This window comes from Ammospiza caudacuta, chromosome 3 (genome assembly GCF_027887145.1).
Source record: "Ammospiza caudacuta isolate bAmmCau1 chromosome 3, bAmmCau1.pri, whole genome shotgun sequence".
Classification (NCBI taxonomy): domain Eukaryota; kingdom Metazoa; phylum Chordata; class Aves; order Passeriformes; family Passerellidae; genus Ammospiza; species Ammospiza caudacuta.
The window spans coordinates 87,650,055-87,676,808 of NC_080595.1; the positions used below are offsets into that span (position 1 = coordinate 87,650,055).

A 26,754-nucleotide genomic window follows, 5' to 3' on the forward strand; every position below is an offset into this window, starting at 1 on the left:
AACTACTAAAACCATTTTGCTACAGTTTCCCTCCAGGCACATCTCAGCAGGAATCTCCAAAAAATAGCTATGCAGGAACTGCAAGCCAGAAAACTACACATGAATTGGAGGAGAAGAAAGAGAGCTAAGGGAGGAGTAATGTGGCAGTAACAGAAACAAGCTTAGAAAAAAATTGCATGCATCCCTTTTCATCAGCACAAGCTTCTTGCAAAAATATGTTTACAAGACATCTGTTATATAAAGGTCTATACTTTCTTGTAAAAATGCTGATTTTCTCTGACATGCTAGCTTCATCTTCCAATTGCACTGGCCATTTTGCTAGACAGTCAAGTTTCAATTCTGTTACACCAGTTTAACAATCAGGAGAGAAAATTCCTACTCTTAATTTCTTATGAAACTTTTGGTTTGATTTTTATTCATGAATGTTAAAATAATCTTTGTGTGGGTCATATAAACAAAACAGAAATTGACTTTGGATCTGACATCAGCTGCACCACTAGTGAGAGACAATATGCTAAAAAGAGGCACTTTTATTAGTCATATATACATTTCAAATCTCAAGTTTAACATTTCACTTTCTTTTACCAAAAACTCAAAGTATCAGTAGCTAATAAGATGGAACTTTTCAACAAAAATGTTGTGTGCATGCACATACTTGCAATGGCTCAGTTACTCAGCTACCCTGAAAATGCTGGAGTATAATTTGATCATTGCTTATGGAGAAGGAAGGAAGGAAGGAAGGAAGTGGCGGAAGGAAGGAAGGAAGTGGCGGAAGGAAGGAAGGAAGTGGCGGAAGGAAGGAAGTGGCGGAAGGAAGTGGCGGAAGGAAGTGGCGGAAGGAAGTGGCGGAAGGAAGTGGCGGAAGGAAGTGGCGGAAGGAAGTGGCGGAAGGAAGTGGCGGAAGGAAGTGGCGGAAGGAAGTGGCGGAAGGAAGTGGCGGAAGGAAGTGGCGGAAGGAAGTAAGGAAGGAAGGAAGGAAGGAAGGAAGGAAGGAAGGAAGGAAGGAAGGAAGGAAGAACACAGCCAAAACCAAAAAGGTTGTTTGTAAAACAAGGATCAGCTATTGTAAAAAAATGCAAACATATGCCTTTCCATAAGAAGCAACTTATTCCTACATCCAGATTCAATATTCCTCCAGAATGCTGACATCATCTTACAGTTTACTCAATCCTGTTTTCCAAATTTTCAGTAACTTCTATTTTTGGCGTAACACGCATCTTACAAACTGAGAAACTTAGCTTTGTCAAAAGAAGTTCAATATTAAAAAAAAAGCAACCAACCAAAAAAAAAAAAACCAAAACAAAAAACAACAACCAAAAAAGCAGGGAAAAAGTCGAAAACACAAAAAACACCCCAACTCTGGAAGACCCTGACTGTTGGTGACAATCCTGTAATGGAAGGAATTACATCAGAACAGTATTTTCCCATGTCACACAGAGTACAGCACAATGTGACACTAAGCATCTTGTATGCACAAGCTGAAGCATAAGCTGAGGCTGAAGATTTGGAAAACAGTACTAAGTACAAGCCCTCTCCCTGCAAGCCACAGATTGGTATTCTTAGTTTAAAAGGGACAGCATCAAAACTAAAATTTTGAATGGCCCTCAAATACCAGAAGCAGGACCTCAAGCTAGTGGCAGTTCCTTCATAAGGCAGTCAAATTTACAACCAGTGTATACATTCACTAAGGAATTACATTTTTTTGGTAAAACCAACAATCTGACACACTGCAAAGTCTGAATGTGAAATATAGGCACAAAATAGATTCTCTACTTTTTTTCAGTGTGGAAAACATAGCTATTAACAATGCAATAAGAAAATTTACTATCAGGTGAGCAAAAAATTTGTAACAATCTGAATAAAACAAATTACTGTATAAAGGTGCAATATTGAGCAGATTTGATTTTGGTTTAAACATGTGAATAAATCATGGAACTGTTCTCTTCTTGTGTATAAAGTATTTCACCAGTATTACCAGTATCATTCTAGTTCTTCCCAGTTGTCAGTAAGGTTACCTTTGCTTTGACGTCTAATACTAACCAGCTTTCCAGCTGATTTGATACTCCACCTGGAGCTGTTTCCTGAGCTGGCCAGGTTTGTGTATTTTGTGGAGCCTTTGGTTTCATCTTCCCAGCCTGACCAGGCTGAATAGTCACTTAAAGGAGTTGCTGCATCACTGGTAGAGTCAGAAGTGGTAATCTGTGGTGGTTCCCATCCCTCAATTTCATCTGGTTTCCTGGATGGAACATTCTGCTTTATCACCAAACTGTCCCAAAAACCTGGCTTCTTTTCAGACTTCATCTCTTCCTTTAGTTTTAGGTTTGTTCTAGAAAATAACAATGATGTCGTGATTAATTAAAAAAATACATTTAAGAATGTATGTAGTAGTTATTAATAAACATTCAATTAAATTATGTTTTACAGTAAGGAGTGCTAATAATTGTCAGCCTGTGGCAGCACATCCATAGCTGTCAGCTTCAGGTAAAACACCCTCACATACACATAAACCTAAACACAGCTGAATCCTGCAGTGATAAATCAGAAGAGGACTGAGTATGGTCATTTTCTATTACAAGAGAATTGACACACCACCATCTCCCCCCCATTCCTGTGGGGTGAACTCCACAGAGCTGCCTTTGGAAATGTATGAAAGATTTTAGGATGCATTTGAACAATTTAGGACTTTAACAAAAAAACAACAAAAAACAAAACCAAATTTTAAAGAACCTAGGACTACAATAGTAGAAAGAATTTGAAAATGTTCTAACACCAGCTTTAACACTCACCATGTTACTCAGTTTCATATACCTGCTATCACCTTACCAGGTAAACCTTATACCTCAAAATAGTTGATGTACACAGTATTAGGCCTTGAAAGATACCAAGCTTTTTTATTAATACTTTCATAAAAATCCACACAATAATGTGATAACAGCTGTTTTGTATTTCTGGTAAGATCTCTCAAAACGCCCCTCCCAAACCCAAAAAATAACTGGAACTTCTCTCTCAGACATTGGAAAGGCTAGTCATATTATTACTTTTCTTATCCCCTTAAGAATCTTCAACCTGAGTAATTCTGCAGTGTGGAATATTTGAATTACAGAACGTCAAATATTTATGCATAACTTTATATGCAGGATTATGTATATAATCAAATAATGGGCCACAAGGAAAGACTGAACACCAGGGATGAAAGACAACCTTAACGGTTCAATGAGCTAAAAAGCAAATTGAAAACATTATCTGTAGTAGCATGTCAATTCCTTAGCCACAACTAAACTCACCATTGAATCTCTTTTAAACATTTCTATTAAAAAAGCTTTGTTCCATTAATGAAAGCTTAGTTCTATCATATTTAAACAGAAGCAACTTAACCAATACCTTTAAAAATCACTTTTCCTTTACTGGATTTTGAATTTATGATTCCTCAGAAATTTCATTTTGCTAAAACCAGCCACAGACTCCAAACACTCCTGTATTTTGTAAACAGCACACTTGAAAGTTGCATGTGTCTTTAAAAGTGGAGTAAAAATCATGGTGTATAATTAAAGAATAATATCCTGAACTTAAAAAACAGGCAGTAATACCAAAATAGCTTTCTACATTGGTGGTAACTCTGTTATCATACTCCTGCTGTCTTCACCGTATTACTTGGTTCTTACATTCAGCATCAATTGCAAAGCATTATTACAGTAGCCTAACATCTTAATAACACCCATAAGATGGCTCATGGATTAGTGGCTGGCAACTTTTGGGAAGTTTTATGGAAGAGGCTCAAATGGAAATAAAATTTATGGATTTATATTCTAAATTGTTTGTTTATACACATACACTCCCTATATGTGGATATGTGGTGTTGCATCCTGAAACACATTTATTTCAAAGTTAACTGGAGACAAAGCCTACTACACCGAATCAGCCATTTTGATACAAGCTTATCAAAGCTAATATTTGGCAGGAACAGATCTACTGCTATGTGGTATATTTGGTTTGTAACCAAGGCTGTGAGGCAGCCCGTGCACGGGAAGCCTACACACACTTGTAACAGGAAGATGGTCTGTCCTGGAAATGTGTTCTGTCCAGGGAGCTGCCCTCACCACACCAGCACACAACTGTGCCAAAACACAGCTCAGTGCCAACAGGTAAGACTTCCAGATCCTAGTACAGCTACTCCACTTAACCTTTCTAGGTGGAGTAAGACATCAAAAGAGAGAGTAAGGCATGTAAAAAAGGGAATTCATAAACTCAACCATAATTAATCCCTAAGAGGATAGTGAAAGTGTGAGAATGACCCTTTACTACTTTTCTACAGTAAGAAAATTATTATGCAGCTAAATTCCTTTTTCTTCCCTGACAAGCCTAAAAATGTTTAAAATATCATCTGTCCTTTCCTAATACAGCGTGCCTTATTCATTGTAAGCTCAATGTATATATAGCTTTGCCCAAAAAACTTCCTGTGTCAATTTGACTTCCAGCAGTTGGGCACTGCTGTTCCTCAGCATCCAGCTCCATTAATTTGCACAGCTATTTTCTGTGTTTTAATAGTATTTCAATACCAGATAGACTATTTCAATAGCAGATAGACTGTAAATGGCTTTACTCACCCTTTGGATTTTGGAGACTTGCATCCTGCTAGCAATTGCTGTTCGTCGTCTTTATTGAACATAGAGGTCACCTCCTTCCAGCCCCGGAAACTTGCACCTTGAACCTACAGAGAGCAGCAAATCCCCATCAGTGTGGGTGAGAGACTGGCAGGCACAGAGAGGGCTGTGGCTGTGGCCCCTGCACGTGGGGTCACTGGAGCTGCAGGGGATGGCCATGCCTGGGAACAGAGCTGGTCTGGTGACTGCAGCAAGAGCTCTCCCTTGCTGAGCAAACAATACCAATCCTCTGTGGTTTTGGGATGCCATCAAGTACAGCTGGGCTCCATTTAAATGTATCACAGTAAGAGGAGAATCTAGGCAGGTTTAAAGACAGTCTAAAGGGCTCCAGTAGACAAGAAATGAAACAGTCAGGTCTAGAAAGAGTTGACAGACAGGACAGCCACATACATTATGAAACTCTTTGGATTTAACCTGCTTTACACACATTGTCCCTCTCTGTGATCTTCAAACTACAACTCCCTGCCCTGCAAGCAAGAAGGGTAAGAGCATTGGCTCACCAGTGCCATGTGCACTACAGTGTGTTCTCTAAATTTACTGTGACCATTGAGCATACAGCATAAATTGCTTTTAAAACTTTATTAAAAGTTTGATTCTCCCTCCATCAAGGTGAATAACTAGGTATGGATTATTTTTACTTTGATAGCACGCTCACAAAAACACACACTGAGTGCCAAGCACAGAATATGAAAGTTGCTGCTCTTCTTCACAGGATCCAGTAAGAACAGCAGAGACAGTCTGTCAGTGTTACTTGACTATATTAAAAAATATGATACCTTATGAAGTATAATAATCAAAACAAAACCACAGTTGTCAATACAAGCAGTAGGTTTTAGCAAGTAGTAATAGAACAAGGGGAAATGGCCTTAAGATGAGGGAGGGTAGGTTTAGATTAAACATTAGGAAGAAATTCTTTACTTTGAGGGTGGTGAGGCACTGGAACAGGTTGCCCAGAGAAGCTGTGGATGCCTCATCCCTGTAATTGTCAAGGCCAGGTTGGATGGGGCTTTGAGCAATCATGTCTAGTGGAAAGTGTCCCTGCCCATGGCCAGAGGTTTGGAACTAGATGATCTTTAAGGTCTCACCCAACCCAAACCATTCCATGACTCCATCATCTGTTATCTTACTAAAATTCTATTACTTCAGGCCTTTTGGGGAAGGAACATTTGCCACCAAAGGCAAAAACACAGCTACAAGCTGCACTTAAAAACTCTTTTCCCCTTTAAACTGGATGATGCAATTCATAGATAAGCTGCCTTCTTTCAAAAATGATGCTGCATCAAGTGATTTCCATCTAATAAATTTGCTGATTATGAAAAAATAGAACCTTGTTACTAGTTTTCAGATAGCAATTTAGGACACAGAAGAGGCTTCATTTAAATTATATGTACTTTTAAAGAACAACACTGATTAAATGCTTGGAGACAAGCATTTATATACATTTATATCCAATGTAAAAAGGAAATACCTGTACATACACCTTCTTTAATCTAGAATATCGTACATACTTTGCCAATGCAATCCCAACCTTTGCTGCACTGTCTGGATACCCAAGCAATCCCCCTCCAAAAAAAAAAAAAACAAAAACAAAAATGAAAACCCCCAAACAAAAATACCCCGGAAGCTTTCTACACTTTTTAACTTTAGAATTTTTTAAAATTTAATTTCATTTTTCTAATTCTGACATATATCTTTAAGAACAATAATGAGAAAATTTCTATGCATAGATCTTTGGATAAACTTTTACAAGCTCTGCACTCCTCCTATCTGTATGTAAATCTTTGTCTATGTACACATTGTACCATTCCTTCCATATTTTCATGTCCATGGTAGTTGGTAGGTACATACAAGGCCAATACCCAGACTGTCACTGATTTATTCCTTCTCTCAACTGGTCCTTAGGAGAAATGCACACTAAACATTTAAGATACACCTCCACTACTTATTTGGGGTTTCCAAAGGAAACACTCTCAGGATAATCTGCTTAAGAACACCTATGTCCAAGTAAACCACATTTTTCCAATATGTGATACAACTCACTACACAAAGCCTACTACATATCAAACAGACTAAGCTGAAAGAAACCAGGAATTGCCAAGAGTGAAACCAGACCCTCTGCCTACCATGCCTGAGCCTCCTCTTCTGCACCTGCCTGCACCAGCACCGACCTGCTGCAGCACCTTTGCACTGCACGGACCAGGAGCGAACAGCTCACTCCTGACTGTCAGTGGCAGCACACTCCTGAACGGAAACCTTAGTGGAGGCGGTGGTCAAATACAAATTTCACACTTCCAGAAGCTTTTTTGTAACTACTGAACTGTTTTTAAGGCAACAATCTTGTTTTTTGACTCCTGCTGTCATATAGCTGACACATAATAACAAAATTCCTCAGAACAGCCTGCTGCATTTCCATGTTTCTTTTCAGAGCTCTTTAAACACTTTTAACCAACTGACGAGTGCAGCTGGAACAGTTACAACTCTGTCAGCTGGTGGGTACAGCTCCTCAGGAAGGAGATCTTGGAGTCACCCCTTCCCTCTAACCATCAGTTTGACATGCAGCAGCCATATAGCAAAAAAGGGCAGGGAACCATCACAATAAAAATTAGACCAATTCAGACAGGAGATCCATATATGAATACCCCCTGTTTAAAGGGGTGCAGCCTCTAATACCTCAAGACAATGATCTTGGTGTTAGGGGAAGAGGCCCTGCACACCAGCCATGTTATGCTCTCCCTGAACACCATCTCCTTTTGCTGCAGTCACAGATTGCCAGAACGTAAATCAGTTGGGAATCACTTACAACCTCACAGAGCCCCTGGAGAAAGACCCATATCCCAGGACAATTTAGCTTCCCTGCAATGGATGTCCAAGGAAGGTCAGTAAGTAAAGACAACACTTCAGTAAGCTGACTCCTCACCACACTGGAGACTTGTTTTATGTAAAACTATTAAAGTTATGCAAAGTATGAAAACACAGGACTGAGATGGGCTTAAAGCATCAATCCATTGGCAGAAGCTCAGTACTTAATTTTTATGATGTAACTCTCTACACAAAAGTACTACTCCTAAAATTTCCTAGGAGGTTTATAAATGTAACTGACCTGATTATATTCTCAAATCTTTAAACTACTTTTCCATTGGAAAACAAAATAACTCAACATTCAGAATTCACAGAAATTCCATCCTTTACAGCTGGAAAGGACCTCTGGAGACCATCTAGTCCTACCCCACTGCTCAAAGCAGGGTCACCCTCAGCAGTCTGCTGAGGATCATGGACAGCCAGGTGTTGAGTATCTCCACAGCTGGAGAATCCACAACCTCCCCAGAAACCTGTTCCTTGGCTTGAACATACTCATGGTGAAAACATTTTTTCTTATTTTTATATTATATTTTTTCTATTTCAGTTTGTGCCCATTGCCTCTTGCCCATTCACTGAGCACCCTGAGAACAGCCAGGCTCCATCCTCTTCACACTCTCTGCTGCTGGTGTACAAGCACAAAAACCTTTCTTGTTGCTCACCAGATTAAATCCCCTCTAGTGGGTTTAATCCTTCCTGACCCCATCCCTGCATACTCAAAGAGGGTATCTATATTCCCCTCAAGTCACTTGACCTTGCTTCCACCCCTAGAATGCCTCCTTTAATGTTTGAGGTTTTTCAGGGATATCACATTCATGCCTCCTGCCACCTTTGCTTCTTTCTCTGCCTGATGGGTTGGGTTTGAACTTTGAGTAGGTGATCTTTGAAAATCAAAGCTGACTGATAGAACCAGGCATACAATCTAAGTTTAAAAAAATCAGTGAAATGGTCATGGGGCAGCCAAAAAAATAGGGGACCTTTATTAAGGAAGAGAGCATTATTGCTGATTACAACTGAACTTGAACATCAGATGTTAGAATTAGAGGACCATGTTGGATGCTGCAGTCTACTATTTGTCAAAAATATCAATGAGAAACAAAGCAGGAACTTCTCAAGAAGCCATTTCAGTATTCCCTGAAGTAGAAATACAGGTTGGTCTCATAGCAGTTTGACTATGACAGCAATTAATAAATTAATAAATTTTCTCCTGTATCTTCCACTTTAGGCTGGGAAAACCTGTGCAACAATGTCCTGTTCAATCACCTAAAAGAATCAGTAAAAAGTGAAATTAAACATACATATTAGTCCATCAACTGGCAAACTATTGAAAAGCCATCATGGTTTGTTCCAACTGGTATCTCAAGAGCTCAAGACCAGAGCACAGATTCTTTTCCTTTAACTCCTTCTAGCTTATGAAGCACTTTTTTTTCCACCATGAGAGAGCTGCCATCTAATTAGTGTATCTTCTGAAAGTGGGAGTACAAGCAGTCCCTCGTAGAACATCATGCAAAGGATGTGGTCTATGTCCCTGGTCAAGCTGTTTGCTGTTTCTCCTGCTCCCTCCTCTTCCCTCTGCTTTGCCAGTGCCTCAGGATCAGTGCCCATCTGTCAGACAGATCCCCAGAGAGAGGGGATCACAGAGGCAGACCTGCTTTATCAGATCTGATTTATCTGATAAAGGGCCAGCCCAGGCCATTGCCTGCTCCCTGATATTGCTTTCCTTATGCTATGGTTTTGTACCTGTGTGATGCTGTGGAAAACTGCTTCAATTGCTTAAGCCAGCAGAAATTTAACTCCCTCATTTATTGCATTCTTTTAGTTTAGTGCTATGAATTAATTAATTAAAGATAAAGCACATGGAATTTAGGGGCAACAGCACCTTTTTTGTACCAGCAACTATTGTAACATCTGAAGCACTCTCTGAAAATTGCAGTCATCTATCAGCTTTCTTCCATAATCACAGCTTTGTACATACATTATAGTTCTCCCCAAACCCCTAAGCTCCACTCTAATCTCAGCCTTCATAGTAAGACTTCAGCTGTTACCTGTATTGATTCAAGTGAATTAACTTTATACAAATTGCATACATTGACTGCACTTTTTCTTTAGATAAAACAGGGAACAAATGTCTACTGATAGTTAACTTTATAAAATGCCCCACAATGAGTCAGGACCCCTTAAATTGATAGGTCTCCTACAAAATTGATAGCTAATATTACCAAAAATTACTTTAAGGACACCATTTTTCACCACATCAACAAACTCTGATGTTTACATGACAATCTTCCCATGATAGATAAACAGGCAAAGACAATAGGTAATAATAGGTAAACAGGAAAATGAATAATCAAAGAGTCTACTGAGAAACAGTAAAGCATCACTAGGAAGATTTTCAGTTAATTTTACTGTCAAAAGTGAACAGTTGATAATTAGAGCTCTGCTAGAGGGCAAGAAGGTTCATGAAATATTAGGGTAAAAGGCAACAAATGAGGAATACTAACAGCTGGGTATAAACTAAAGTAGTTCAGTATAAAAAGCAAATTTCAAAAGTTTATTGCATCCAAAAAAAGTATGCAGATAGAGTTGGATGTATGCTAAACAGGAAGATTATGTAAATTTAACTGAAAACAGGTAAACTTGTGCATCAGATCAATATGGTTAATACAGGCAAACTTCTTATAATGGGAGAGATAAAAAAGCATAGAACTCAATCAAGTCAAAGAATAATAATGAGCTGTGGATCACAGAGTTAGAGGTACAAGACAAGCAGTTCACAAAGCAAGAGATTCAACTATGATTGAATTTACCCTGACTGCATTAGGAGTGGGTACTGGTACTTTCAGAATATTCCTGTTAGACTCTTCTACTTCCAGACTGCCAGGCCAGCAGGGCTCTGGAGCACAGAAATCACTCTCTGAGGGCTAGAGCAAGCCACATGACAGAGTCTTAGTAAGCAAAATTAGCAATTACAGGGCATTCTTGCTGTACACCTGCAGTGAGAACCAGCACTTTCAATACCATTGTGTAGTTAAGCAGCTAATTCCTTAAAAGGCACTGCTCAGCATGTATGAAATGAGATTTCCAGAAATTTGTATTTGGACCATGTTTCAGCAGACCTTCACAAGTATTTTCACAGAGGATTGACAACTGGTGAATCAAAATTCTCCAGTTAAGTAAGAGGCACTTCACAAAACACTTGCAGAATTTTTTAATAAATATAAACAAAATTAATGGATTTTCCTCTTGACCTTGACTGAGAAGAAATAATTGTTTGTTCCACAGTTTCCCTCACTCCTCCCCTAAAAAAAATAAAGCTAAAATAAAAAGCTAGAGATATAATTTTCTATATAAGTATCCTACAGATCAATAAAGTTACAACTAAGTGTTAAACAATTATAAAAACACCAATCAGCTTTAACTAAAGAAGCATTGTTCCCACATGACAGGAAACCTCTTTAAAACTAGCAAGAAGACAGATAACCAAAATTTAAAAACTCCCCTCCATATTTGTTTTACAGATATATTAAAGCATTGGTGGTGATGGGGATTTTCTCAAGTCAGCCAGCTTCTGACGTGCAGACCAAAGGTTCTTGCTGTGTACCAGCACCCTTGAATCCTTCTCAGCAAGGCTGTTCTCAGTCCATTCCCCACCCATCCTGTACTTGTGTTTGGGACTGCCACGACCCAGCTGCAGGATCAGTCACTTTGCCTTGTTGAACTTTATGAAGTTCACACAGGCCCACATCTGTCCAGCCAAGGTCCCTCTGGATGGCATCCCTTCTCTCCAGCTTGCTGACAGCATCACACGATTTGGTGCCATCCACCAGCTTGCAGAGGGTGCACTCAATGCCACTGTCCCTGTCCCCAGCAATGATGGTGCCAGGTCTTGTCCCAACCTCGATCCCTCAGGAATGTCACTTGTCACTGGCTTCCACTTGGACATCAATCCACTGGCCGTAATTCTTTGCATGTGACCATACAGCCAATTTCTTATCTACTGGATGATCCATCTGTCAAATCCATGTCTCTCCAGTTTAAAGATAATGAGATTGTGCAAATTCTTTGCACAAGTCCACACAGATGACATCAGTCACTCCTCCCTCGTTCACCAGTGCTGTAACACTGTTGTAGAAGGTCATCAAATTTAAAGGCATGATTTGCCCTTCATGAAGCCATGTTGGCTGTCACCAATTCCCTCCTTATTTTTCATTAGCCTTAGTAGAGTTTCCAAGAGGATTGGCTTCATGACCGTGCCTGGCACAGAGATGAAACTGAATGGTCTGCAGTTCCCTGGTCCTCTTTTCCTTTTTTGGAAATGGAGGTCATGTTTTCCATTTTCCAGTCAGTGGGAACTCCATCAGATTGCCATACCTTGTCAAGTATGCTGGATAGTGGCTCAGCCACTTCTCCACCAGCTCCCTCAGGACCTACAAATGTATCTCATCAGGTTCCATGGCTTTGCGTGAATTAAGGTTCTTGATCTATTTCATTTCTCAAAACATTGTCTCTTCAAAATCTGGCCTAAAAACAACTGCAGATGAAGTTTCTACTATACTTTTAATTCAGAAGCTGAGCACGGCAGTGAGACCCCCAAAGACTGAGTTTCTCAGAGGCCAAATCATAGAATCATTTAGGTTGGAAAAGACTTCTGAGATCATCAAGTCCAACCTGTGAGTGAACATCAGGTGGTCAACCAGACCGTGGCACTGAGTGCCACATCCAGTCATTCCTCAAACACCTCCAGGAGTGGTGACTCCACGACCTCTCTCTCCCATTTCAATGCTAACCATGCATCCAGTGAAGAAATTCCTCTTGATGTGCAACCCTCCCCTCCCCAATGCAGCTTGAGGCCATTTCCTCCTGTCCTGTTGCTGGCTAATTGGGGGAAGATGCTGACTCCCACCTGCCCACAACTTCCACTCAAGTAGTTGTAAAGGTCTCCCCTGAGCCTCCTTTTGTCCAAGCTAAACACTCCCAGCTCCCTCAGTTACTCCTCAGAGGACTTACTCTCTAATTCACATGTCCAGGCAGAGTGTGAACACAGGTTCCAGATTTCTGCATTTTGCAGAGCACCACTGGAGCCCTCATGGTTCCTCACTTTGAGATGTCACAAGGTTTTTTAACCACCTGTACCTGCCTTTCAAGAGAGCTGTGATGCGAGAACTAGAAAAGTTCAGCACTGCAATCAGCCTGTCCTCAGTGCTCAGTGGGCAGCTTCCTGCAAGAGCAGGATCTAAGAACATTTTCCAAGCTCCACCTGCAGCCTTTAGGACTAGCTCCCAATTTTAGACCTCCAAACCTAGGTCAAAGGCTTTGCTCTGCAAATGGGCATCAACACTGTCTTAAAACTCAGGCTTTAAGAGACCAGTAAGGCTGTTTCCCCAAGGAGCACACACTATTCATCCACTACCTTCTTCTTCAAGAATTCTGCTGCTCATCACCACATTGTTTCAATGTGGAGACTACTTTATTCATGGCATGTGTATACTGGAGAGGTCACACATGCAATTCATCAGCCTTTTATTAACATATTAAAATTTAGAACTTCTGGAATATCACTGTACTGACACTGGTCTAAGACAACAGAACAACCAAATAAAATAGAAAATTGCTTTTACAAAGAGGAGATGGGAAGGATAAGAAGCTTTCTTGAGAATACATTTTTAAGACAAGAGAGTTTTCCTTTAAAAGACAAAAATACTGCAGTGGTTTATCGAGTGACATTTCTGGTTTTTTAAGTCATAACACACACCCAGTAAGTCTTCCTGAATGACTAAGAAAGGGGCAAAAAAGTTTCAATAGAAAATAGATTCTTTTTAAGATTCTCTCCCTAAACATTTATCATTTGGTATAAAATATATGGTAATTTATGTTTTCATAAAAAAGAATATACTTCTTCAAAAGATTAGAAAAAGGTGTAGTACAATCTGACTTCTATTTTCAAGGAAAATCATGCTGCATCTGAAGCAGAACAAAAAGAAGCAACAGACACAGATGTTCAGTTTATACATATTAATGTAAAGTATCCTCTTACACTAATGAATGTATTTTAAAACACTTTTCTTTATACCTATGGAATTTCAAAACAAGCTCTAGCTTATCATAATAACTTCCACATCTTTCATCTTCTACTAATGTATTTTAAGAACATTAAAGAAGATTCTTGGACACATATCAAGGTAAAAAAATTTAACTTGCATGCCTACTTTTCTTTCCTGAAAGAGATAAAAAGTAAAATCCTTAACCTCTTGTGGTCAGAGAGCCAGTGGACATATAATGGAATAAACAACCCCAAACTCTTCTACTCTTCATGTTTTTATTGCCAGTTGCAGCTAGAATTTAGAGCTTCTTTAGACTTCAGTAATTCCTGTGGCTTCTTATTTTCATCTTGTGTTTTAATAGCCATTGGGAGGAAAAAACAAACCAGGATGCCTTCCCGTCCCCACTAATGAAAGCAAATAAGGGACCTTTCCAACTAATCCTGCACCACTAGTATTACTTCAGTGACAACACCATGACCAAGGATCATACATAATTATAAAATCATCAATGGACTTTATAAATTCCTTAATCAGCTATCCATGAAATTCTGGCAACTTTCTAACATACATGGACTGAAATATATATATATATATATGATATTAAATGTTACATTTTCAAAGAACAGGTATTTACCTTTGTTGCAAGATGTGACACTGAAGATGAAACTTCATCTTGAAGAAACTGGTCTTTATTCTCAAAAGAAGGATAAAGATAAAAAAGGCCCGTAGTCAGTTTTGGTTTGACAATTAGAACTGACACATTTTAGACTATCCACAAATGCTTTTATTCTATTTGGCACATCATAAAAGAAAATTGACAAAAGATGATTACAACACAAAACTAAGTGAACACCACTACTAAAATATAAATCTACACTCAGAATTATGAACAATCAAACCTTACAGAATCAAAACCCCATACGACAAAGGGAGAAACACCCTTGCATCATAAAAAATTTAGTCCAATTAGTTTGATTTTTATCTTAATGGTAGTATCTTACTCTTTCAGATCTGCACTGAGTTTCTAAATACTGTACTAGATGATGGTTTATGCATTTTCTGTGGGCTGGGGGGAGAAAAATGTCCCAGGATTTTTTCCTTCTTCATATTAAAAAGCCCTATATTTCCTTAACTCAAAGAAACGCTTTCCTTCACATTTCTTTCCCCTCCATGCAGAACTGTAGATTTCAGAAGAAAACTAGAGTGCTAAATGCCTGTGAAGGCTATTCAGTAGGGAAGCATTTCTGTCCATTTCTGAATTAAACTGCTATGTTAATATTGTCAGGCCCTCCTGTCACTATCAGTGCTCTCTTCAAGACATGGCAAGTAAAGTCAGTGCTGGGAGTACTTTAGAGGTCAAAGATAAAGAAAGTGGGACATAGAATTCAGGAAATCTGCAATTTTCAATTTCTTCACTCTGTACTTCAATGAGAAAATTATTACTTTTTTTTTTTTTTCCTCTACATATGACTACAAATACAAACAGTCCCAAGCACAAAGCCAGAACAGCTACATATGACCAAAAATATTTAACCCCAGTTTCAGGAAAAAACAAGAATTAAAACAGAAAAGTGCAAAGTGTCTTTGAAGCAGCAGTTACCCAAAATCTCCAGTATTCACTGTGGTCCATATATTGATTGTGTCAGCCACTTACTGTTTTAAAAATCAAATTTATCAACTCCTTCCTTTTCTCCTAAAGTAAATGCAAAGGAGTTGATATGCACTCCACATGCACACATCCCAAGACATCTAAGACACTCATTATCCTGGCTCCTATGCATTGTCAAAGGCCTCCTTCACTTTGCTAACAGCATCAAAAATAGGTGAGAAAATCAGCACAAAAGTGTTATGTTATTTCTAGTCGTGGGGACCCAGATGTATCAGCTTCATTTTGACAGACCAGCTTCAAATCCCATGCTTTTATATATATATATACATATATATATATATATATATATATATATTTACTTATTTACATCTCTTTATATATATTTATTTACATACCAATGTTTCCACCTACATTTCAGGTAATGTTTTATATTATACAAGGGACAAGAATAGAGCATTTCTAGAATAGAGTAGGAAGACCATTGCTCAATACTTCAATAGTATTTGTATGTTGGAATAGAGTGAGCTGTAGATAGCCAGATTTACTTGCTGGGGTAGAGCACAAAGTCAGGAACTCATATTATCATTCAAAACGAGACTATTGCTTCCTGTGGATTGCAACAAGTTATTTAACTTCCGAATTCAGTTAGCTGCCTGACACAGGAGGATTGCAGATAGGATACCAAAACTGTTAAGATTTGTGTAGCTCTCTCAAATTCAATCACTTCAACTGCTTCAACTGCTTTTTTATACCTCTACTTTTAAAAGAAACATTGACCATGTTTTAAATGGAAACAGCTCACACATACTATTCAGAAGTCTCCCTCTTTCCCCTTAACACTCTCAGCTCTCCAACTTTTGGATGAGGTTGCCAACTTAACACAATGGAGTCTCTGCTAGGACAGAGAATACATCACCTGTTCTATCCGAATTTTTCCCAAGAACAAAAAGAAATCAATAAGAACTAGGAAAGCTCCAAGGGGAAATATGGTAAGAGGAGAAATTCTCAGACATCCAGAGCAGGCAGAACTATTAGTTTCAACAACCAACAATACTACCTCCAGAACAAGCAAGACACTGTTAGTACCTTTGAAAGAAATAACACCTCTCACTTTAATTCTTCTGGCTCTTCAAGTATCTTAGGAAGGAAAATAAAATTATGAAAGCGCATAGAGATATCATGTTCCAGAAGAGAGAAAAGACAGAGTGTGAAGTCATAGAGTCTCTAGCAAGGCTGAGCACAAGGAAGCAAGAGTGCAAGGCATTTTCACAGTGAAAGCTTTTAGGGGGAAAACCAGGAGATGCAAAGAGCACCCTATAGGGCTAGGGAGTCAGCATAATAGAATGTGAATACCACTGTCAACAAAAGACATGATTAACAGCAAATAGTACCAAAAAGGGGTACTTATTTGCACCTTTGAAAAAGGGATAACTAAGACTGTGTTTCTGTATTAACATGTTACTACTCATGGTAGTGGTACTCATACAAAGTGCTACCACTTAAGGAATGAGACACATGGTTGCAGCAACAATACTCATGCAACCCTGATGCATGATGAGGCTGATGGCAAGTGGGCAACACAAAGTTTAAAGAGATGAAATACAAAGATTGAAATACATTAAACCCTCAAGAAAAACTGGTGAGACTCCAATCCCTAAAATACATTTTTTGGGGCAGAAGACCAATAAAGTATTCACAGTATCCTTCAAATGCACTGCTGAAGAAAAAGGAGACTTGTATAACGGCAGAGTGCTTCTGATGTCCATCCCATGCTTTGCTCAAAAACAGCCTGTAGGTTTGAATTCAGTCATCTCCAACAGACTAGATGTGAAAATGTTTTGTGAAAAATCCATCCTTAGGGAAAGCAGAGAAGCAGACTAATGCCACACAGCAAGAAGAGAGTGGGAGAGGAGCAGGTATAAAGGTTCAGAGCCTGCCATGGCCCACATGGCAGGGAGGGACCTGTGCACCCTGCAGGAGGGACGGGCTTTGTATCAAAAAAAAAATACAGAGGAAAAGAGCAGAGGGAGGGAGGGGACCTGTGCCACCACTGAGAAGAACCCAGGAGGAAAGATGAGACATCACTACAACCCATCTTCCCTTGTTACCCACAGAATAATTTGTGTTTTTAAGTGATGCTCATTACTACACCCTTCTCCTGATACAAATTCCCTGCTTTGTTGCCATTCTGAGATGAGGAAGCCTATGATTTGGTTGATCAATTTTCTTTAGAGGACAATCTACTGTACAGCTATGTATCAAAAAAGCTCATCTTCACTCTTTATCATGCTGCATAACACATAGTGATGTGCGGAACACTTAGAAATTATTTCAGTATGTTTTAGTCTGGTTGGTTTACAGGTATGACAATTCATAGTTTTACTTCAATGTAAAAGAAAAACCTGGACTACATTACAGTATTTAGATATTTCTAGGTGAAAATGCCAACACTAGTGGGAAATGCTGATCAGCAGCTTGAATAGCCCTCCAGTTCTGGCAGGGGAAGGTTGGTATGCACAGAGTGTTTTCACAAGGAAACAAGTGCCCTTTTGTTGGACATACTGCAAACCATAAGGTACTCAAGGGACTAATTCAACTAGCACACAAACCTTTTTGTACAGAGATCAAAATTGTAATCTGCTTCCCTCAGCTTCCTTTGTGGTAAAGTAATTAATTAGTCTCTTCAGATCATTCACTTTCATAATTCAGGCCAAGATGAAGACTGCTGAACATCAAAGAGTTAAGGGAAATAATAGCATTATTTCGTCCTGCATGCCCTTCCTGTGCTCTAGTAAGTGAAATTATATATTATTGATTTTCTCTGCCCAGTTGGGGGAGTTTCCTATCATGCACACATACACACACATTAGCTGTCCAAACATAAGAGTAAACAAGCTATTGTTAAAAGAGTAGGTCCTTTTGGATCCAGTTCTCATCCTTCCACTGACTTATTGCATCCCCTCTGCCTATCATCGCATCTCATCAAGGACTGGGTGTAGTATAAAGTCTAGGTAGTCATGCCTGTAAATGCAAAAGGGATTATGTACCACAAAGGTACCATTTAAGTAGGAAAAAAAAATCCCAAAACAAACAGCACCTGAAGAGATACACTCCAGGGAAGAATTTAACATAATTTCCAGTACTCCACAAACCCTGCTAAATAGTTCAGTGATAAGAGAGGAGAAGGGTTAAAAAAAAATTTAAAAATCATTCAGGAAATCACAAACCTGAAAGTCAACCTCTGAAGTTGGAAAGATTCCCAAAACACTGATTACAAACCAAACAGTAGAACAACTACATATACACAGCCTGACCAGAAACAACACAGATTGGGAAGAGATCACATAGCCAAATCACCATCTTAAAATACAGCCAACAAAAGAAAGTATTTCCTTGGGTTTGAGAAGGATTTTAATATAATGTGAAATGAAATAAACAAAACTAAAGCTGATTATTAATGCAAAAGCCACTCTGCTTTTTAGAACTGAATCAAAACCAATGCAAAATACACTTAAACATTGAGTAAGAAGAAAGTTATCAGTAGAAGATCAGTGGCATTTGGCCTCATTTTGTTTGCTGCGCCTATAACATACACCTGGAAAAATTCAATGCATAGATATATGCTTTCTGAGTTAGGAAATTGATGCAACAGTGATCAAATGTAAATAGGCATTGAAACAACTCTACTAGTTTCAATGTTCCTTTAACACAGCTGAAAAACAAAGCTGAACTGTACCTGAACACCCACACAAAAGTGAACATGCCTTTAAGGAAAAACAAGGCTTTCAATTTTAACAAATAAAGGCTGCATTACTCAGTCACACATCACTTTCTTCTTGGACATGAGGCTATGTGCTCAGCAGAACAACTCCAGTGCTGAACTGTGAACTGCCTCTGCTCCTTTCTGGCAGAGAAATCCTAGACTGACATGAAGATAATGTGATCAGCCCCATCCATATTTCATCTCCTGCTAGATCTCAATCTTCCATTTGTATGTCCCTAAAGCAATGAGTGAATCAAACCAGCCATCTGGGCAGATGGTGTAAATTGAAAATTTCCTTTTAATGTCACCAATGAAAAGTAATAACCTAGGCATTTCTAAAGTCTTGCTTAAGAGTGATTTGGTATTTTAAACTAATTTATTCTCTTTTATAAACAATACTTTTCCACACCAGATTGCTCCCTACACTTAGAAAAACATCTTTATTATGCTAATAAACTATCTAAATAGTGACAGTGACTCCTATGCTGCAAGTTTCCTCTGCCAGTCTTCAGCAAACCTCAAAATACTTCTGTTGATAAAAAAAAAAGAAAATGTAAAATATAAGTGTGTTAAAGAATATACTTTAATTTTGGCATGTAGTTTGTAGACAACACTAATTTGTCTACAACTAATTTGGAAACATGCTTTTAAGATGTAATTCTTCAGATCATTTCCAAAAGAACTTATTTCACTCCACTAACTTTAAAAAGTCTGGGTGACCACTTCAGGTACAGAAGAAAACCCATCCAACATATTTAAAAATTCTTCCATCTTCTAGGCTCCAGTCTCTCATAACTGCCTACTATTCACCAGATTGTTTCCATAGGGAAACCAGTTTTCATCTTTCAAATAATTTTAATTTATTCAGTATTCATAATAAAGATGATGCTCTTTTCTTTAGCATCCACAGCTGTTAAGAACTTGCTTAGCATTTTCAAACTCTGTTTCATTCAACCACTTCAGTTATTGTTTCACATTCCATTCCATTTTAAAACAGAATATCTAAATTATTTCCATATTTTTACTGTCAATTGATATAAATGGCCAAGTGTACCAGAGAAGATTAATTTCAGAATGTAAGTATTTTCACAAGAATACTTCTGTAGTTCTGAATTTTATTGGCATTACAAAGAGAAACATTGGAACACCAGGTTCCTATGCTCTGTTTTTACATCAATATACAAGGGTACTCTATTAAGTGTTCACATTACTGTGTATGTCTGTAGGAAGAGGTTAGAATACATCTTACTCAGACTTTGCTTCTCTGAAATATTTTTGGAAGAATATTAAAGATTAATCACCTTAAAATTTTAAAAGTTCATATTTTAAAAGTTCATATGTCATTAAGAATTTAGTTTTACCTAATTTATAATATTTTAAATATCCTTCATGAAATGGAAACAGCTGTATTAAGATCAAAAAACCATCAGTGTCAAAGCTGAAGCAAATAAGGTCAGATGATAAATTTTAATTCAATTTCTATAACAATTTAACTATTCCAGTGAAGTTTTCAATTTTGATGAAATTTCCAGCTGAAAATCTATCAGTTATTTTTAACAACTTAGCCATAGCAGAAATTGATATTTGCTGTTCCCTTATCCGGAAAACAAACCAATAGATGCTAATTCAAAAGACAGTAGCTGACATACAATTCTTATTCAGTCATGGAATTTGCCATTAAACTACATGTCTCCAATAAAGGTCTTGGATGAGTAATGACCATATTTTCCTAGCACAGTTTCTGCAAAATGGGCTGAATGCATCATTTTCTGTTACAGTGTTCAGCAGCACACGTACAGCTTCCTTTTGATGTGTGCTTTTATCACATGTGCAGTGTGATATTTTCCTGGAGCTCCTCACAGAGAACCAGCAGCAAAACTTGCTGGAAATGTACCTTTGATGATGACAGAGCTGAAAAAAAGTCTACCTAGTAAAGTGTTCAGCAACTTCTAGTAACTCTACTTATGTTATGGATGTCCTCACACAGTCTGGCAAACAGTTGCTATAAAAGCAAGGAAAACATTATAAACCTACTTTAACAGTAAAGGATTAATATGATTCATTCGTTCTCAAGACCATTTACATTTTACTTTGTATATTTATGGTAGGAAGCCCAGCAGCAGCAGGCGAGTATGGCTCCAGAAACCTCCCAAAACCCCAAGAAGACACAGCAAATAACTTAGGGAAAGCAGATGTCAGCAAAGCTGTGGAGGAGGAGATGCTGGTGGGTGTGTGGGTCCGTGGGAGTGGTAATTCTGTGTGGGGCTGGAGGGAGAGGGCAGACACGGCTGCTGCTGCTGGCAAAGCCAGGCAATCAGAGCCAGTAAAGCAGAACAGGCTCAGGAGAGATACAAGTGATAAAAGTGATAAATGGGGGAGAGCAAGGGGATGCACCAAGAAAGACCTTGAAAGTAAGGACAGAGATTTAAATGCAAATTTCCTGAAACAAAGGGAGGCCAGCTGAAGAAATGGAATCTGAAGGATGAGGAAGACAAACTTTATGCCATAAGCAACAACACAATATCAGCAATGGAATTTACAGGAAGTAAGGGATGGGAAACCACAACATAGGTATTAGAAGCTGCAGAGGAAGTAATCACCATCAGTATGGGAAGTGAGGGCCTGCACAAGAATTTCAACTGTCTAGACAGCAAGAAAAAATAATAATTGAAAAAAGAGAGAGAGAGAGAGAGAGAGAGAAAGCAGACTTGACCTGGAATTCATGGAGGAAACAACAGTAAAGTCTAGGACACAAATTCTCTTTCACACAATAGATAAAAACCACCGACAACTTGCAGGTTAGAAGCTTGGCTGAAAGAAAAAAAATATATAGTGATGGTGTCTGTAACAGGAGACCAATCAGACAATATGTGCTTTGTGGACTTCTAAGAGTCAGAATAAGCCAACAGAAAAACAGATCTGATCCCAGTCAACTGTGTAAAAAATGACAGTATAAATTAAAAAGCAAAGCACCTCAAAAATGAAAAAAAAAACTTAGAAAGCCAAAAGCCCCAAAAGACACTGCCAGCTCTGCAGAGCTCCAGAAAGACTGTGAGAAAGAAACAGGACCCGCTCAAGAAGCTGCTGAAAGATTGTATGTGACAGGAAGGAGGAAAAGCAAGAAAGGCAGGCCAAGGAAGGCTCGGGAAAGTCTTCACTGACAGTACCACAATCTATTGTTCAAGGATGATGACAGAATACAGGTGATGGATTTTAGCCAGGAAAATGCCACTGAAATGTCACAAGAACCACTCCAATGAAGAGGAAAAAAACCAGGCTAGCAGAGAGGAGAAGGTATGATGGGATTTTTAGAGTACTGAAGGCAAAGCCTGAGACACACAGAAATGGCTAGAAAGTGAAGGAAAGGCGTTAGCTGGATTAACATTTTCTACTTTATTTTTTTTAATTAAAAAATACCCTTATTCAACATATTAGTAAAACATAAGAAAAGCTGCTCAGCTCCCACCCATTTCTGCAGGGCTTGTCTGAGTTCAACTCATTCCAAGATGAAAGCCAGTACTAAAATTGTACCAGGCACTTAAATATCTTCATTAAAACAGATAACTAAAATTCTGTATAGCCAACCTTCAAACATCCTGAGCAAGTCTAAACAAAATTCAGCATAAAACATGTTTTTGCACATATTCTCTTTGAACATAACAAAAAATACAACTGGGGAGAACAGATCAAGGCTAGGGTTCTGAAATATTTTTACATGAAAGACAGAGCTTCATTAGATAATATAGGTCAGCCTGACACCCATCCCCTCCCCTAATATATAGATGTATTTTAACATGGATCCATTTTACGTCAGAGTTACACATGATATTGACACAGCATTGACATCTCTGAGAACTGATGGTAGGATTGCATCAAGAAGAACTTAGCACAACTGCCACAACAATGCCTTCCAGAAACCAAAACCCAGCAGTTTTCCCTTTCCAAAAAAACAACTACAGTTTGAAACATAATGACTATATTCCAAACTGAATGCAAGTTTGGCATGCACCACTGTACATTTCTAGCATATTTTTAGAGAGAGACACACAAAACACATTAATTTCATCTCATGTGTGTGTACTATTTATGCATGTCAAGTTACCTTCCATGTATAAATTATAACTTCAGTGAACAAAGCACCTTCATTGCGTAAATTAGAAATACTTATGCTTCAAAGCATAAATGAAAATTAACTTCTAAGATACAGTCTAAAACTGTCTGGTCTAAAAAAACCTCACAATAATCCACACATTTATTTACACAAGTACTGTTTCAAAATTTACTTGTCCTTCTTATCTCAGGAAACACCTTACTATTTTAAATAAGTGTTAACAATTCAAAGTACTTGAATGTATGTAGAAACTTTTGCTAAAAAATGGCCAGAGGCTGACAGTTCCCTCCCTTGCAATTTTCATGTTCTAAAATTTGTTTTTGTTCTCCCCTGGAACAAAATCAAACCATTCTGTATAACACAAAACCAGAACTGTCAAAACTTTTTTTTAGGTCAAACTAGGCCTTTCTATTTAAAAACTATGAACGTCCACAATTTCAAATGTCTGCTTAAGCCCAAATCAGGCTTCCATATCTAAATAGGATGATTAAAATTTCTCTGGAGTAACAAAGGGGTTTTTTGTGTTGGGCTTCTCTTTAACTTATAGTAGACTAATTCTTTGTTGCTGTCTGCTACTGCAATGTCCTAATTATTAGGTTGCACAGTGAGAACTCCTTCACTCTTTCTCAGCTTTGAAGAAACAATATACAGCACCAACATTTCATTATACTGGAATACTTCCAACGTGGTTTGGTTTAATGACATAGATGTGACTACCAATTTCTTGCCTTTGAAGTAAAAAATTTCAGCCTTATTTATAGCACGAATGGTAAAAGTTTAAGGATTTTCTTCCCAATTGCTTATTAAAAATGAAAATAAAGACAAAATATGGTTGTTGGGAAAACAACATATCATAAATCAAAGTCAAAACACAATGAGTCTGGTTCATCTCCTCTTTTACCAAATGATGTGTCAGAAAAGGAAATTAAATCTAACAGTCAGCTTCTGCCTCAGATCTAAAGCTGGGCTTCCTAATTTACTAAAAAGCACTCACACTAATTATCTAGATTTTGGCTCCAACAATAAAAAATCAGGGACGTCCTGGATTCTTCTCATCTCAATGAGGTAATCCTTCATTCACAGCAGGCTGTACCATAACACACACTGAGGCATCCCCTGCACAGCTGAGGTGCACAAGAATGCCCCCATAACTCCTCCAAGCTCTCGTGGTGCTGCTGCCCTCCAAAGCCAGAGGGCTGGCTGACACAGCTCAGGGTGCAGCAGCAGAGAGTGCAGATCATTACCAAATCCCTCTACACATTACTGGATTTCACTCCCTTACAATCATATTATTGGGAGAAAAAACCAGGATCTGATGAAACATGAAGAATTTCAAATACTAAAAGCAAGGAACATGAACCAGGTCAGCTACAACAAGCTGAACAAGTGCATTTGGTTCCCTTGACACCTGTCCCAGCCACGGTTTAGATACATTGTACCTATGGCTGACCTAAAAGCTGCCCTGATCAAGAGAATTACTATATCAATCAAGTGGTCAGAGCTTTCTGTACAGTCTGCTCTTCCTTGAAGTGTACATAAACTCTAAAATGACTACTGCTAAATATTTTGGCCAGGGCGTTTCATTCCTTTCAAAATATTTTGATTTTAATGGGCAAAATAACTAATAGCTTATAATCTTGACTCCAGCCTCTGTGCCAAGCTACACTACAGTTGTGCTAACCTTACTAAATCCTTTACCTTCAAGAATATTTCATTTAGTGACTTAGAATAATTTTTTTTTTTTCCTGCCACCCCACAACACTAAAATCAGCATCCCAGTTCCACTGGGAGTTGAAAAGGAATTTTCTTAAAATTCATGAAAATGCAAGCCTTTTGCACAAGAAACCATTGTCATCACCATTAGAACTTGAGACTTCAACTAATGGAACAGAGGCTCAGGACAGTAAGAGACAATTGGACTGGACAAAATGAAATAAACAAACTCCAGCCTCTGCTGCTAAAGTAGAGGGCTCGGAGAATTGTCTGGACAGAAGTCTGAAGTATCCTCTCCTGACTGGGAGGCTACAGTCAGGAGCCTCAAAGGGGGCTTCGACCATTAGTGGTAGAGAAGAGGAGCAGTGAAGAGTCAGTGGGATCTACTGGAGGCTTTTGGTGACCTTTGGTGTTCGAGGAGGGTTTCAGGAGGTGAGCAGGTCTACGAGGGCTATGATGGTACAAGCCAGTAGCTTAGCAGAAACTGTGGGAGCTTACAAGCACCTGAGGATAGTAACTGCAGGAGGCAGAGGTTAGATGTTGTATGAGGGGCTGGGGGAGATACTTCTGGTCACCTCAAACCCCACAATCCCCCTTACTCCGCTGAAGGGGGTCTCCAAAATGAATGTCCATTCTTCTGCAGGAGGAGATCCTAGCTATCTGTATGACTCCCCACAGCTGTTGCCAAAGAAGTAGCAAGGCTATGGCTCTACTGTTCAGTGTGCAGGGGCAAGGGCAAGGCAAGGCTGAACTGGTGGCTGTGGCTGCAGGAAGATGGAGAGAATAAGTGCTGTGACTGGGAGAGGCTGCTCTTCAGCACTTGCCACACATGTTGACAACTCACAGCGCCTGTCAACCAGAAACTCAAGGTGAGGATAATTTATCCAGACACACTCCAGCTCTTTCAGAAAGATAGGCAAGATAAATATGGGGTAGAAAGCTGGGAAGGCTTTTGTACCTTCTTTTGAAAAGAAACCTCACTGTTTTGCAACCCTGGGCAACTGCTCACTTCAGAACCACTCATTCAATATCTAAAGTAACTCTGTGGCAACAGAAGATCAGCACTAAGCTGTACTGGGCAGCACAACAGGCTTCTGAGCCGGATGGATACCTAATTGCTACCAAGTTTTTGAAAGCAAGTCAACAAACATTTTTTTTAGTTGTTTTCCCCGATACTCAACTGATACCCTTCCCTTCAGGTTATTTATTGAGAAAGTCACTGTTGGTATTTAATTTAACACTTAACAACAAAAGCCTTCAAACAAGATTGCAGTGACTTAAAGACAGTGAACTACCTTTAGTGAAACCAAAGAAAAAAGCAATCCTGCCAAAACATCAGGGTTCTACACAAACGCGCAAATAAAGTTATGTTCTTAAACATCCTTGTTTAATGTATTGTGCTTAACAGATGGGTTGCGGTGCCTCTGCCTAGGGCTGGGAGAGAAAGTACCCTGCGCTAGGAAGCCACTGGAATGAAGGGCAGCAAGTCCCAGAACCGCCGGAGGCCGGCTGCTGGAAGGAAACAGGGTTGGATAGGCCGGTCAGCACCCCAAAAGCCGGGTGACAGTCGCACGATCCACTCAAACACTCCCAGCTCCGACCAGGGCCAGCCTACCGGCACACCAGGGTGGCAAAAGTGATTACTCATGCCACCGGAGAGCGGGGCAGCGGGAGCGGGGCCGAGCCTCACGACCCCTCCGAACCGGGACCGGGCTCCGCGCTCCTACCTGGGGGGCCGCGAAGGCGGCGGCGGGCGGCGGCCCGCGGGGCCGCGTCTCCTCCTCCTCGGGCGAGTCGTCCAGCAGAACTTTGCTGCTCTTGTTGAGCTTCCACATGGCGGGCGCGGGGCGGCCCCGCTGCGAGCCGGCTGCGAGCGGGCCGAGGCGGGAGCGGGCGCTGCTCCGCAGCCCCGGCCGGGGCGGCTGCGCTCGGCAGGGCTGTCACCCCGCCGGGGGCTCCCGGCCGGCAGCAAGGAAGGGAGGGAGGGAGGAGCTGCCTGG

The 26,754-nt window shown here is 39.4% G+C and overlaps 1 protein-coding gene across 2 annotated transcripts; it reads right to left on the reverse strand.

Moving 5' to 3' along the window:
- Positions 1 to 1,028: 1,028 nt before the first annotated feature.
- TDRP (testis development related protein) lies at positions 1,029 to 26,658 on the reverse strand. 2 transcript variants are annotated; one of them, XM_058802581.1, is made up of 4 exons: positions 26,482 to 26,658; positions 14,193 to 14,252; positions 4,605 to 4,708; positions 1,029 to 2,326 (listed from the first exon to the last, which is right to left on the reverse strand). In XM_058802581.1, exons 1-4 carry the CDS (start codon positions 26,587 to 26,589, stop codon positions 1,981 to 1,983), a joined length of 618 nt encoding a protein of 205 aa, XP_058658564.1. In that variant the 5' UTR covers positions 26,590 to 26,658; the 3' UTR covers positions 1,029 to 1,980. The 2 variants fall into 2 exon arrangements, with proteins under 2 accessions (XP_058658564.1, XP_058658565.1); XM_058802582.1 differs by lacking the exon at positions 14,193 to 14,252 and having other exon boundaries at positions 26,482 to 26,636.
- Between the last annotated feature and the right edge of the window lie 96 nt (positions 26,659 to 26,754).

Bases quoted from the DNA above. Each gene is read 5' to 3' on its own strand.
- TDRP (XM_058802581.1), bottom strand. From the start codon at position 26,589: ATGTGGAAGCTCAACAAGAGCAGCAAAGTTCTGCTGGACGACTCGCCC. The intron at 14,253-26,481 runs GTAGGAGCGCGG...CCTTCTTTTGAG, and splicing joins CCGCCTTCGCGGCCCCCCAG to AATAAAGACCAGTTTCTTCA. The intron at 2,327-4,604 runs GTGAGTAAAGCC...GTTATTTTCTAG, and splicing joins AAGTCTCCAAAATCCAAAGG to AACAAACCTAAAACTAAAGG.